Source organism: Podarcis melisellensis (genome assembly GCF_964234715.1).
Source record: "Podarcis melisellensis genome assembly, chromosome: 3".
NCBI lineage: Eukaryota > Metazoa > Chordata > Lepidosauria > Squamata > Lacertidae > Podarcis > Podarcis melisellensis.
Genome location: NC_138530.1, coordinates 8,527,458 through 8,542,285, shown reverse-complemented (window position 1 = coordinate 8,542,285; position 14,828 = coordinate 8,527,458). Strand labels below are relative to the sequence as shown.

General features: G+C 39.9%; 1 protein-coding gene across 3 annotated transcripts in view; it reads right to left on the bottom strand.

Annotated features, from left to right (window-relative positions):
• Window positions 1-1,174: 1,174 nt before the first annotated feature.
• The window catches only part of XPO1 (exportin 1), a 38,880-nt gene continuing 25,226 nt past the window's right edge, over window positions 1,175-14,828 (bottom strand). For all 3 annotated transcript variants that reach the window (XM_081903783.1, XM_081903784.1, XM_081903785.1), the window contains 18 exons: window positions 14,778-14,826; window positions 14,575-14,694; window positions 14,000-14,128; window positions 13,048-13,206; window positions 12,339-12,536; window positions 11,728-11,866; window positions 11,181-11,362; window positions 9,568-9,724; window positions 9,063-9,226; window positions 8,197-8,331; window positions 7,001-7,184; window positions 5,513-5,619; window positions 5,215-5,409; window positions 4,305-4,473; window positions 3,665-3,799; window positions 3,394-3,553; window positions 3,197-3,293; window positions 1,175-2,224 (listed from right to left, as the gene is read on the bottom strand). In XM_081903783.1, coding sequence (XP_081759909.1) covers window positions 2,078-2,224; window positions 3,197-3,293; window positions 3,394-3,553; window positions 3,665-3,799; window positions 4,305-4,473; window positions 5,215-5,409; window positions 5,513-5,619; window positions 7,001-7,184; window positions 8,197-8,331; window positions 9,063-9,226; window positions 9,568-9,724; window positions 11,181-11,362; window positions 11,728-11,866; window positions 12,339-12,536; window positions 13,048-13,206; window positions 14,000-14,128; window positions 14,575-14,694; window positions 14,778-14,826 — 2,626 coding nt within the window. In that variant the 3' untranslated portion in view covers window positions 1,175-2,077. The remainder of the gene's footprint in view (window positions 2,225-3,196; window positions 3,294-3,393; window positions 3,554-3,664; window positions 3,800-4,304; window positions 4,474-5,214; window positions 5,410-5,512; window positions 5,620-7,000; window positions 7,185-8,196; window positions 8,332-9,062; window positions 9,227-9,567; window positions 9,725-11,180; window positions 11,363-11,727; window positions 11,867-12,338; window positions 12,537-13,047; window positions 13,207-13,999; window positions 14,129-14,574; window positions 14,695-14,777; window positions 14,827-14,828) is intronic.

Genomic DNA, 14,828 nt, shown 5'->3' with positions numbered 1-14,828 from the left:
GGGGCGGGGGGGGTGGGAATTGGTTCATATCACTAACCAGCCTGGAAAGGTTGTCAAGGTGGACTTCTGTCAGGAACTGCTGGAATCTGTCACTGCCCCTTGTGGTGAGACCCTGAACTGCTGGCGTCAGCCTTCTAAGACTGAGTGAAGTACAGGCGAACCACACGTTTAAGTGAAAATGCATATATTTGAAATACCATTGAAAAAGTCTGCAAACACCCTGTGCCGTGGCCCCCCTCCTTTGTGACATTTTTGGGTCACAAAAATGTGCTGCTACTATATATTTGCCATAATGTATACAATGCCCAGTGTTTATGCAGATTCTCCACTACTCACACTTCCTACAGCATTCATTATTTGCTTCTCGTATTAATTTATTTTGTCCTCCACTGTGTCCACGCCTGCCATCTTAGGCATATGACGCAGACTGATTTCAAGTAGTATGCTGCGCAAAAAGTTTTTGTTGGAAACGGAAGTCGACTTAGCACTTTGGAACCTCAATCTAGTTTTGGTATTTTATACCAAGCATTAAAAGCACTTGAATTTGATTTAAGTGTTATTTTGCTTTGATAGGTACTAAAATGAAGAATTTCCAACTAAAAATTCTGAATGGATAATAAAGGCACAATACAACTTTATTTTGATATTCAAATTTTATATAAAAAGATTAACACTAATCATCTACCCTCATTTTCTTTAACAACGGCACATGAATGTTGCATTTTAAAAAAAGTAGTGAGACAGTCTCAGGACTGTAGGCAACATGGAAGCCACCCGTCCCAGGAAAACCAAGACAAAGTTGGCATTTGATATACAGAAGAGAAATTCCGGAGAAATGTTAAGCAAAAGTAACATTGATACTGCCAAATGTTAATTTTTTTGTTTTTGGTCATATTACACACTGCTTGAGAAGAGCCACAAAAACTCGGGTTAAAGGGGAAAAAAGACAATGCTGGGCAGGCCATTTCGGGAGATGTGTTGAAAACCTACGTTTAAAGAACCAATTTGCAGAGCCACTTTCCTGCAGAGGAAGGTCCCACGGCCGTTATGGGAGTCCCTGCTAGGTCTTGCAGGGTCCGTAACGGGATTCTTCTGCTACTCTAAATTCTACTTGAATTTTAAGGTGATCAGAGCATTTAATCCAATAAAAGAATAAAGCCAAGGAAAAGGAAAATAAATGTAAACCAAGTTTATTTTGCTTTTTAAGTAGTGTTCTTAAAGCACTACAGCATGGTAAACAATGTAATTAGTAGAAGTCATCTCAAAAGCCAGAATTCTTCTTTAATGAGCTTGTTAAAAAGATGCAGCCTAGTCTAACAGGATAAATATTTTAACCATTTCACTTCGAGTTAATGAAGGCTCACAAATGAGCAACACTCCTCATTGAGGAAAACAAAAAGCTGTTGTCGACAAAGCGACAGCACACACACAAAAACAAAAGAACTGTGTAAAAATAACTAACTGTACTGTGTTCCCATACTCTTTTTTTCCAAGTTGCTTTACAATGGGATGATATGCACATGATCTTGCTGCAAACTTGCCATACAACTTGCAAATACCAGTAAGCCTAGCCTTGCCACTCAGCCCAAAAGCTGCTCATGTCTGATGCAGCACTCACCATCCTATACCTAACAATTAATCTGATGGACTATACTCATTTACCCTTTTCTTCTAGACTGCAGGACAGGCTAGTAAGAAAGTGTTCCCTAATTGAAAAAAAAAATCTGTGTTCTAACTGGAAAATGTATAATTTTGCAATAGACTTTACAAGTTATATGTTTTGCCTCTTTTACCCTTAGCCACAAAATGGGCATGAAGTGTTTTTTTTTATTTTTAAAATGCCTTAATTTCCAACTTCATGCAAATCTAAATAAAGATGACCAAAACAAAAAAGCTTAAACAATGGAAGGATATTTCACAGAAAATTTCTTATACAAAAACACATAAGAAAAAAGGGCCACTAGGTGACATCTTAAATTTACAAATTGGCATCATTTTGGTCAACAAATATCCAAGTCCTGTTTTCTTTTACAACAAAGCAGCTGTACAGAAAGAAAACAGTGCAACTGGTTATTTTTTAATCACACATTTCCTCAGGAATTTCATGTGGATTAAGGATGCCAGGGACAGACATCTGAAGTTTGTGTTTCTCCTCCTGAGCCTGTCGAAGAGCTGTCTCTCTTTCTTCCAGGAATAAGTCAGACGTGTCTTCACCTGCAAATTCCTGTGGGAATAAAGCAGATGAGAAAATCCATTATAATCCAAACATCCGGCAAAGATCATTCAAAGCTAGAAAGGCAGAAGGCAGTTACAATGCAAAGTTGCAGAACTTCATATATATATGAGAATGAGAGAGATAATTTTATGCAATAATTTGTTTAAAAACCACATTCAATAGTGCCCTTATTGGCATCTGCATGTTTGAAACAGAACAGTGACTTCACATGTTAGAAAGCAAATGCCACAATTAGTGCATATCCCCTTTTCATAACCTGATAGTTCTGCCCTTATATTTTTGGTCCTCCAACTCAATCACCCTCAAGTCTCCTGTTCCCTTAAGTGATTCCAACTACTCTCCCTTGCTTGTCCTTCATATGTAAAAGCAACATACTTCCATCCAAGTCTATATAGCGCTCCCTCTCTTTTATTACATGTTGTCAAAGCCTACCTCTTCCATGAAACCTTTGACTGAACCCTTTAGTTTTGTTTCGATAAAGGGCTAAGTTTTACATTTATTCTTCCCCCGTTTTTGCCCTTCTACCGTGTCACAAAAATTAAACCGGAAGCTTTTTAAGGCAAGTACTTGTCGTTTTGCTTAAGACTACTCCTTAAAGCTAAATTACGTGTTCTTTTCTTTAACTGAAGAGTAAGTAAAGAAAAGCACACAATAATCACAGGGCAATATACTAGGTGTATGGGCATTAGTCTCCTTGCAGGTTGGAATTAGAAACTAAAGTTACCCTAGCACTTTAGAAGTTGGCTACCTTTAACAATATGACAAAATTCACAGCATCAATATAGCAAATAGAGAGCTTTTGTTTTGTAAAATCATCTAGCAACTGACTTGGCATACCAATCAATGGAGCATGACAGAAACTAGCAATACATAGGTTTCAACAACAACAAAAAGCCCCATAGTTTAGTCTACTTGAAGTCCCATATGCATTCAGAGTAAGAAAGGAAATTCCAGACATACCTTTATCTGTACCAGGAAGTCCCTAAGGTGTTCCTTGAAAGCAGGAATATCCTGATTTAAACTGAAGAGTCCTGTTACAAACAGTTTAACCTGTGCACTGAAGTAATAAAAAAAAGAGACACAGAGAGAAGAGCAATTAAGACCACTAGTAGTTGCACTCAAGTGCTATTTAACCTTTTAATTCTAAACACACTTACTCTTGAAGATGAGGAAATGCAGATTTAAGGAGATTAGCAACATACTCCTGAATAAACATTTGGTTGCTCACTGGATTTCCAGGGTTTAGAGGAGTACTTATTTTTCCTTCTTCTACTAAGTTGAACATGTATGCAAGAATTGATGCATGCATCGTCAAACCTGGTGAAAGCACACAAAGGAGAGTAATATTCAGATTAGAATGTATACAGCCAATGAACTCACCGTAGCTCAAGCCGTACAGGTCTTCCATCCCACTCCACAATTACTTACCAGCAGTGTGAGACGTGTCTGTTACAACAGAGAAAATGTGCTGAAGAATGTCACAGAAATAAGTCTGGTAAAAACTCTGGGCAGCAGCTTCTTCTTGTGCAACATTTTGTAAAAGTGTATAAAGGATCTGAAGGCCTAGAAGAAAGTACATGAAGCTATTCAAAATTTTAGTGCCTGTAGAAGTTATGCATTCTAGAAACCAAGTGAAGTACATCAAGTATATGAGCTACACAGAAGCAAATCAGATTCATTGCTACCACATTTAAAATGAATGGACACATTTGGAGTGTCCACTTCACCAAACCTGGACTCAATAGAATTCCCATAAATTCTTGAGGGAAGCTTAAATCAAGTTTCAAATCTGTTTAGGCGGGTATATAGAACAGCCTCTTTTCAGAAATAGATAAGAACACCCTCTCAAAACTTGGCCCTCCAGATGTTTTGGGACTAAAACTCCCATCATCCCTAGCTAACAGGATCAGGGATGATGGGAATTGTAGTCCCAAAAAATATCTGGAGGGCTGAGTTTGGGGGTGCCTGGGTAAGAATCTACATGCCCACATGTTCTAGGCAGAGGATAGTTCAGCACAATTAGCTGACTTACTCAAGCATAAGAGTTCAGAAAATTAGGATAAGTCACCTGTATCTGCAACGTTTCTCATTGTGTGCTTGAAAGCCCAAATGATAGAATCCAGTACTAGTTTGAACTGTGCAGGTGGGATGGCCAGGAATGCTGGGAAGCAATGGGAGTTTACTGCTTGTAGTAGCAAGAAAAAGTTTGTTCTGTGTTCAGGATATTCTTCAAAGTCCTAATGGCAGAGGAAGGAGAAAACAGAAAAAAATATAATGTAAGTTACACAATATAGTCTGACCAAAACAAATTTTTAGAACTTCACATTACTTTAAAAAGCACCCCAAAGTAAAATAATCTAGGGCAGCAGCTGCACAACAGCTGCCACAGTTGTTTAAGAGCCCAAACCAAATTTTGAAAGAAGTTTCAAAACAATTCAAATCATGGTTTTATTTACAAGTTTTCAGCACTAGTGCATACCTGAGACAGACCAAAACTTTAAACTATACTCTACAGCCTAGTTTAATCTATCCTTTTTAACAATGGTTAAAACAATTGTTTCCTTAAAGTTGTTTCCAGTGAATGACTGAATACAGCAAGAATTCAATAAGTCATGAAATGAATGGAGAACTGTCAGAACATTTTTCTCAGTTTAAAGTTCTGGTATGCTTATTCAGGCAAGATTTTCAGAGATAGGTACCCTACATAAGTCAGGCTTAAGTATTTTGCCTTTCTTTTTACAGAAAGGCAACCAGTAAGTTTTTTATAAGTCTCCTTCTTAAGATTTTATTTCCACCTCCAAGAAGAATAGCTCTAACAGCCACTACATGGCAAGCCTCTTCATGAGCAGCAGCCTATAAATGCTTCACACATACATTTACAAGGAACACTACAATTTCAAACGGAGACAACTGAATGTGGTTCACAGCAGTGAAGAAACTCAAAGCATTCCTGTTTGTTGCAGGACTTTGTGAATTACCTTATTGATCATATTTAACGTGCATTCAAAGACAGCATCAAATATCTGAGGTATTTCAGCAGTAATGTGTCCTCCCAGCTTGTTTACTATGATAGCCATTGTACTAAGCACTTCAGGCTCTCTGGCAGCTGGAACATTCCTCTGGTAATCAATAAGAACTGCATCCAGCAAAGGCGGAACAAAGTTTTCAGCTACCTAAAGAGAGAGAAACAGTTGTACTGTAACACAAGGCCTACTATACGTTTGAGTGTGCATTTGCCGTTCATTGAGGTTGCTGACACTTGAGAAGTCCACTTACCATCTGAGGATCATTGGATCGGCTCACCCAGCCAGAAATTAGTTTTAAAGTTTCCCTTTTTACTGTTCTCATACTTCTGATCAGAGGTTGCTTCGTAACCATTTCTCCTGGAAGAGTTTGAGGTCAGTTACAAACCAGGAATACATACTTTGTAAAACAATCCAAAAATATCCCCCCCCCCATCTAAAACCAATAAAACAATGAAATATGGCAGATAAAATCCAAGGCAAAGCAAGCAGCTGTCCAAACCTTGTAAAAATCAATTTGAACTTTAAACAGCAATTTTCCAACAGAACAATTTCAAAATCCAGTATTAAGATCACAAGAACTTCATATAAGCTCCAAAAACTTTATAGAAACAAATGTCTTAAGCAGAGGCTGGACCATGTATTATTTAGTTGAGATTCTTGCATTGCGCGGGGGGTTGGGGGGTTGGACTAGATGACCCTCAGGGTTCCTTCCAACTCTACAATTCTACCTCAGAGTAAAAGTTCTGACCCGTTTATTATAGGGGCTACTGGACAACATATACCATCCTTGGTACAAATCCCATCTCCCTTCCCACTCCATCCTGTGAAGGCTTTCCTCAACACTGACTTTAACCATGGTTAATCTATTTTCAAACACAGAAGAAAGAAAGAAAGAAAGAAAGAAAGAAAGAAAGAAAGAAAGAAAGAAAGAAAGAAAGAAAGAAAGACTAGTAGCAAGTTAAAAGTTTGTCTTAGCAATGGTTAAGGAATTGGTAAAGTTGCATATGCACCAACCCTTCATGGAAGTTTGTATGACCATTAAAGAAACTCCCCATCTTAACAATCAAAGCCAGCAAGCTGAAAAAGGAGCATCACTTTCAAAAAAAAGTCCTGCCTTTAACACTTGCTTTTGTACTGCAATGCTTCCTCGTGTGAAACCATGTTGATTCTTATATAGGCAATTTGATGTGTTGTAGTAAGTTCTGTGACCACACCATGCAAGGGTTCCCCTATCCTATCCATTCATTAAATTTAATCTTGTACTAACCACCCTTGGCTTTTCAAACAACATACACCATTCCATCACTTCATCCGTGTCTTTTACCCAAGCTACCGTACTTTTCGCTCTATTCGACGCACTGGACCATAAGACGCACCTAGTTTTAGGGGAGGAAAACCAAGAAATAAGAAAGCAACGCAAAGCCTCCTGAGTGAGGAGGGAGCGCTCCTCCCTCTTCGCTCAGGAGGCTTTGCGGGGCTATCCCTGAAGCCAGGAGAGCAAGCGGGATTGGTGCACACCGATTCCTCTTGCCCTCCTGGCTTCAGCGAATGCAAGCCTCCTGGCTTTCCCCCCACCTCCCGCAAAATACAGGGATAGCCGCGCGAAGCCTCCGCAGGGCAGCAGGATGAAGGCTCCCCGCTGCCCTGCTAAGGCAGAAGCTAGAAGTTCTGGCTTTTGGGGTAGCCTGTGAAGCCTCTGCATACTCCAAATACTTATGTTAAAGCCAGTAATACTCACCGTTTGCCTGAATAGCTGCAGAAATGTTTTCACTGAGGCACTTGTACACATTCAGCATATCCAAGTAGATTCTGCCCAGCTGAATCACAAAGGGATGCCCAACAGCTTTACACGCCCGCACATTTGTTTTCAGAATGCTCCCCAATTGCTTAACAGTTTCAGAGTCCTTTAGGATATCAACGTTCTGTGGAACAGAAGTAAACCATATATATATTCTGCTACTTGATTCGGTATTTTATTCTATCATTTTTAGCTGTGTTGCATGTCACCTGGAACACTACGTTAAAACAAAATGTAATAATAGTAACAGTAATAGTAATAAATTAATTCTTTTCCTCCTCCTGGCCAGCATGAAAATAGTCTGCTGGTTTGGGGAGGGGGGGGGACAGAGAGACAGAATTAATTCCTTCATTCCCAGCGCAGAAATGGCAGACTGATGAAGCCATGCCTTTTCTATTAATTCATTAATTACATTTGGATACCACCCTATACCAGTAGATCCCAGGGTGGTTCTTCTATCAGCTGCATTTGTAACCTGCTCTTTTCTTTACTAGCCTGCATTTTGCTTACTAGGAGGGTGGTAGCAGCTTGTAAGTTTGGGGCGGGGCAGTGCTTAAGGCGGCTGCCTTTAGCCACATTAGCCGATGCCTCTCTCACACACATAGCAAATGTTCTCATATTTCGCACCACATCTCCATAGAATTCCACCACAGAGTCTTGGAAGGCAGGTCAATCTCATTTCAGCACTGCCCACCAAAGGATGGGTCCAAATGATATGCATAAAGTTAGTAATGACATGCTTCATCAGCTTTCTGTGAACTGGAAAAATATATATATACTCCTTTTGTCCACTATGATCTATGAAGGTTGCTACAATTTTGCTATGGCGAAGCAGAAACTGCAAGTTACATGAGGCCGAATGGTAAAACCGAAAGTAAAATTAATGTGTTTTAGATCTATACATGGAATGAAGTAGTTCGTGTAACTTTACACAACTCGGGGCAATCAAAGCTTTGAAAATTGGGAGTAAATTATTTGAAGCACCACTGATTTGGGTGACCACTGCCATGGCAGCCATTTTGTGGCTGGTCAAGCCATCATGGCAGCCATTTTGTTGTGGCTCACATGACACGCTCACATATGCAAGTGTCTCTGTATGTTCAAAATAAAGGAAACCCAATAGAGAATATACTTACTTTTGTGGCCTGTTGAATTATGCTGTCCCATACTTGATTAGGAAGTAACATGTATTTCTCTATCAAATGCTCTTGTACTGTCTGGTCAGTCTGTGCTCCAATCATGTATCCAACTGCTTCGTAGAAAGTATGCACCTAGTTGATGTATCAAATGTACCAAAACATATAGCTGAATATGCTAAAATATGGTAGGCCTATACATGCATTTCAGACTGGTATTTAAAATAGGTGCATTTATTTAAATTATCTGTTCAACGGTGAAGCTGCATATTCCTCTAAAACATGTGAATTATTATTGCTCAAAAATAAGTAGGGCCTTTTTAGGACAACCTAAAAACACAACTTAAAAGATTAACAAATAAATTTAGAGCACACATGAACTTAGGCTAACAGTGCACCAAGGAGTCAGATTTCCAAATATGGAACAAAGACCACCTACTTTACTATGCAGAAAATTTGGTATTCATATAGCTATCTAGATGTGAATGCTATAGGACTATTTTGGGCAGAGGAGAACTTAACAGCAAACCAGCCATTCGCAGCTTGCCACTGCTTTGTACCATGCACATGTGTCCCAAAGCTCCAAAACCACTGTTTTAAGTCCAAAAGTGCTCTTCTGTGAGTGCAAGAGCTCCTTCATATGCAAAACACTGACACAGAATTCATTCCAAGCTTTCTCCATACATCTTTCATTTTAAGTCAGGGGTGGAGAAACTATCAGCTCAAAGGCTGCACTACTTTATAGGTCAAAACCTTATAGGGGCTACATTATCAGTGGGCAGAGGCAAAATTGACAGAGCAACAGATGCGTCCACCCTCAGGCCCAAGGTTCTATATTCCTGTTTTTATAAAGTTGAGTGACATACCTGTTGTGGTTGAAGGTCACAAATGATTGTATTAATGTTGTTCAGGATCTCGTCAATGAATGGCATGACCTCTCCCACCTGGACTTGAACAAAGTGTCTGCGACATTTCTGCGCTATTTTTATAAAAGTATCGCAAGCCATGTCTTGGACACCATCGTGGGTTTCTATAGCAGAGCAAGAGAAAAGTTGTGGATACCAAAAATTACTGGATACAACGTGCTGCTGTTTCTCAGGTTTCATCTTTCCACAGAAATCTTGCAAAAGTTGGCCTATTTCTCTTTCCTAAATTTAAGTAATATTTTCGTGTCTTCTATTGGGGCTTAAGGAAATGAAATTGGAATAGAGGTGCTACTCAGAATCTTGAGTCAAATGAACACATTCCTGCTTCTCAAAGTCTTATAATGTTAAGGTAGTCTAGGATCAAAAGCAGTTAACTATTTCAAAATTTAGACTGCAAGAAATATTTGTTACTGTGAAAACAAAGTGAGAATTCCAGATAAATTACCATGCATAAATTCAAAGAGCTTGTTAACAACAGTCTTCAGAAATTTCCAGTGGGCTCTCAGAAACCTTGGATATTGCCCTACTATATACATTATATTGGATGCAATAATAGCTTTATTATCCTTCCCTCGCTTTTGCTCGCAAAGTCCCAGAAGGTCCTACAAAAAGAAAGAAAGAAAGAAAGAAAGAAAGAAAGAAAGAAAGAAAGAAAGAAAGAAAGATGGAGTTGCACTGTTAGAAGTTAAATTTAAAAGCATTTTTTCTATTCACAGTTTGCAGCGTCCAGAATATTTTATAGAACCTCTACAAAGTCCTCATTTTTCTTTTCAATAAATGCCTGCATTACCGTAGAGGCTTCCCCTTTTCTCAAATAGAAGGGAAGCACACTCTGGCCCCCACTAAGGGCTACTGGGATGTGTGTGTGTGTGTGTGGTTTTTTTGATGGGGTTCTTTTGCATTATTACAATCTATTGCAAGTTGCCTTGAGGATCTTCCATCAAAAGGTGTTGTACAAGTCTTAAAATAACTTCAGTTATTTTATTTGAACCGCCACTAGCATGTCTACATTTAAGTGTGTTGACTCCAAGACAATAATTGAGGCTGCATCAGCAACAGAAGCTGCGTGTTACCCGCCTTCCTTGGAGTTAACTCTGGCCACTGGTAAGATTAGCATTCCCTAAAACTTTTGTTCAGATAAGGTAAAGGTACCTTTGCCCGTACGGGCTAGTCTTGGCAGAATCTAGGGTTGTGCGCTCATCTCACTCTATAGGCCAGGAGTCAGCGCTGTCCGCAGACACTTCCGGGTCACGTGGCCAGCGTGACAAGCTGCATCTGGTGAGCCAGCGCAGCACACAGAACGTTGTTTACCTTCCCGCTGGTAAGCAGTCCTGGGGGTGCTTTCGAACTGCTAGGTTGGCAGGCACTGGGACCGAACAACGGGAGCGCACCCCGCTGCGGGGATTCGAACCGCCGACCATGCGATTGGCAAGTCCTAGGCACTGAGGTTTTTGTTCAGATACTACTTTTTAAAACAGACTATGTTGCACCTCTTTCTGGAAAATCTGGTTTGCTTCCCCCAAGAGCTACTAACATTTCTCTATCCAGCTGAATGCTATACATGGTGCTGACTCTGAAGATGGTTTAGAAACTTCAACTGCTGCAGAATTCAGCGGCCATATTTGAGCACATTACACCAATCCTGGCCCGAATGCACAGGCTCCCAATTAGTTTCTGGTCCCAATTCAAACTGCCGGTTTGAATGAACCAACCCGGACACCAAGATAATCATTTCAAGCCCTTCTCTGTGTGCCTCCTCCACAAGAAGTCCAGAGGATGGTAATATGAGAATGGGTCTTTTTTGCAGTAGCTACCCATTTGTGGAATACTTTCCGCGGTGAGGCTCACACAGCACATTTGTTACATATAGGTGCCAGGCAAAAACATTCTCTTTCTCCCAGGCCTTTGGCTAATTAATTGATGGCCTTTTAAACTGTGTGGGGGGGGGTGGCTGGGTCGTGTTTTTGTTTGTTCCTATATTACATATTTTTGTGTTTTCATATTGTAAACTGCCATGTGATCCTCAGATGAAGAGCAGTGTAGAAACTTAATAAATACCTTTATTACTGTTACAAGAAACCTCTTCTCATCTTCTTCATGCATTGCCCCACTGATTGAGCCTATGGCCCAACATAGAGTGTTTAGATTTTTCCATGACCATTCGGTACCATTTACTTGATTGTGAAGTTTCTCTGTCATTATTCGTTCAGTATCTGCGTAATCCAAATGGGTAAGGTAAACTAGAAAAAGAAAAATTGGTCATCTATGAAAATGAGCATTACATATTCTCAGGGTTTCAGAGAAAAATCTATGCTTAAAAAATAGAGTTAATATTAAGCATGCATTAGCTAAAAGCAATATAGGCCCTAGTTGGTCTCCTAGGCTTCTGTAGGCATTTGTGACCTAATTTTCCAAGCACAGGATGACCACCAAGACAGAGCTAATATCATAAAGACTTTATCTAATAAGGACTGCATGCACTACCTGAAATTAAAATCATAGTTGACAGAAGAATGTAGAACAAATCTGCATTAAATCGTTTACAAAGACACATTTATGGCTCTGGGATGATCATGCAGTTGCAGGCAACTATTTTTTAACTTACCTAGTGTTTCTCTCATGTTTTTGTACAAATTGATAGAATCTGTGTCTTTCATGAATTCTCGGACAACTTCCCCCTGGTCATTTTCTACAACAAGCACTTCCTCTGGTTTTGCCATGCGGCTAACCATCAACAACCGCACCTATATTTGAAAGGAACACACACAAATTGTATATTCCTAGGTTTTCCGTACAAGAATATTGCTAAATATCTTTACACTTATTTTTTTTAACAAGCAGCAGGTGCACTCACCATGAGGCAGGCACACATTCCAATTAATGTCATCTGACTGCAGCAAGCAGGCTTCTTACCTTGTGACTTCATAAAGGATTGATACTGTTTTTATTTTAAGCGCCATGAACCATGAAAGCCCACCTAATATTTTTCACAATACTAGGGGAAACCCAGCTGGATGGGCGGGGTATAAATAATAAATTATTATTATTATTATTATTATTCAGAGAAATAAGCCCAAACTTTACGAGCTGAAGCAGTAAACTCCTATGAAATGATTTTGGAACTGCTTCTGAATAAATCAAGCCACCAGACATTCAGAACAATGATTAAGCCCAACTATGACAGAGATTATAAGCAAGTTGGAAGATTCCTATTACCTTAGACAGAACAGGAAGATAAAGTTGTCTCCGGGGAGGGACATCAAAATGCTGAGTCCCCGAAAGTAATGGCGAAGCAGATGTTGAAAATGGGCTCTCTCTATATAGTTCAGCAGCCAGGTGATTCCAGTACTCCAGACAAATCTTAAAGATTTCAGTTTCTTCAACTTCAGATACCAGCAGCATGTAATGAAGGGCCTAAAGCAAATGTATGGTGATTACTTAATTGACATATGAAAGGGCTAAGCATACATAAAAACTGGCAACTTTAAGATCTGATCGGTTTTTGGTGGAGCATCTCAAAAATGCTTTTGACTAAGTTCTCAGCCCAAAAAAATACAAGTTCACATCCTAAGAATGAATACGAAAGGGCAACTGGCATTGTGTCAGCACTAAGTACTGACAGCAGGAGAAAGAGGTCTTACTATTTCACAAGGTAAACGATTACCAGACTAGAAATGCTGGAGAAACTCCCTTTGAGAACTGCACAGCCCAAACACAAATACTGGGACCAAGCCAACCGTGCAGCTGGCAAAGGAGCTCACATTTGAGACACAAATTTACCCTGTCTACTAATCCAAGTTAAGTCTGCCATCATGCTTTACTCAGTTCTTGACCCAATTTACTTTTCAGTAAAGACGATGAGATACAAAGGACACCAAAACAACAACACATACAAATAAGAAGCAAGCAAACTGGGAAAACTTACTTCCATTAATGTCTCCCTTAGATTTAAACGTTTTTCTATAAGTTGACCATGCTCTTTCAGAAAGGTACAGAGAAACAAACTGAGATTCTGGATGAAATTCTGCTCGTCGTCTTTTCCATTGGAGTATGCAAGTCGAATATTGGTGTTCAAAGGAAGCATCTAAGAAGAATGGAACTCAAAATTATAATATGGCAGTCATGTAAATGCCAGTGGTGTCATCAACTACACACACTTTGGCCTGCTTCACTTTGGATTGCTGCCATAAATAGCTCCACTGAGATCAATGAGATTTCACCCCACATGGATGTTTCTGCACAACTTGGCATACGATCCACAACTTGGCATACTGATAAGATCCATTAACTCCTCGAATGTTGCATACAGGGGAAAAAATACTGGGATGCCACAAGATTTATGTCAGGGAAGAGTTAGAAGTTTCCAGTTTCTCAGAGGGAGAAAGCATTCGCCAAGGGGGGAAGGAGAGCAGTGAATCTAATAGAAGAGAGCAAGAGGAACAACAGGGAGGGACTGGCTGTTCACAGGAAAGGCAAGGGTTAAGTTCTAGCTCAGATTCGGAGGAGATGGAGATACAAGCCAGCTTTAGCCATGAGGTTAGAAGAGCGGGAAAGCGAAGGGAAGGGCGCCTTCACCATTTTGAGAGAAATAATATTTAATATAATAATAATAATATTTAGAGAGAAATAATATTTAAGAACCGTTTATAAGACTGTTTTGTTAATACACAATAAAAAGTTATAAAAGAACAAGAAGCGTTTGTGTGGTGATCTGAAGAGGACAACGACCAGGCCTGACAATTTACTCCCAATGAACAAGCTGTTGCCTGCACGGGAAATCTTGGTATCCAGTTGAAGAATTTGAGAGGAACCAACTGCTTCAGAGTAAGAACTGCCACCCACTCAAATATAAGTTTGGGAGGAGGAGGAGAAATTACCTGTTTGAGCTGCATCATCGTCAAGGTAAAGAGTGTGACAAACTGTTCCTCATACTGACTTACACTGACACCAGCAATCTCTGTGAGGCACTTCAAGGAGACATTTCGGAACATAGGGACATTTAAAAACTGTGAAAGAAAAAAATATGCATAGAAGTTAGGTACTCACTTAGTAGCTACAATCAGCACCCCATTTTCCCTCTCAGTGGTTATTTAGGTAAAAGGTAAAGGTACCCTTGACCATTAGGGTCCAGTCAACACTGGAGTTATGTGCTCATCTCGCTCTATAGGCCGAGGGAGCCAGCGTTTGTCCGCAGACATCTTCCTGGTCATGTGGCCAGCATAACTAAGCTGCTTCTAGTGAATCAGAGCAGTGCATAGAAACGCCCTTTAACTTCCTGCCAGAGCGGTACCTATTTATCTACTTGCACTTTGACGTGCTTTCGAACAGCTAGGTGGGCAGGAGCTGGGACCGAACAACGGGAGCTCACCCCATTGTGGGGATTCGAACCACCAACCTTCTGATCGGCAAGTCCTAGGCTCACGTGGTTATTTAGTTTAAAGGAAATACTCACTTTGTATATTAGCGTGCTGATCAGCTTGGTCTCAAAAATATAGCCCAGTGGAATCCAGTTGAGGAATCGAAGCAAAGTTTCCAAAGTCGCATGAACAAGGGGAGCATTTTGAGAGTTTTCCTGTTAACAAAGCTACATATAAGCAAATCTGTCTTTATAATAATGTGACCATTTTACAAAGATTATATTGCAATAAAGCTTACCATCACAAATTGACACAGCTGAAATATCTGTGAGAACTCATTGCACATACT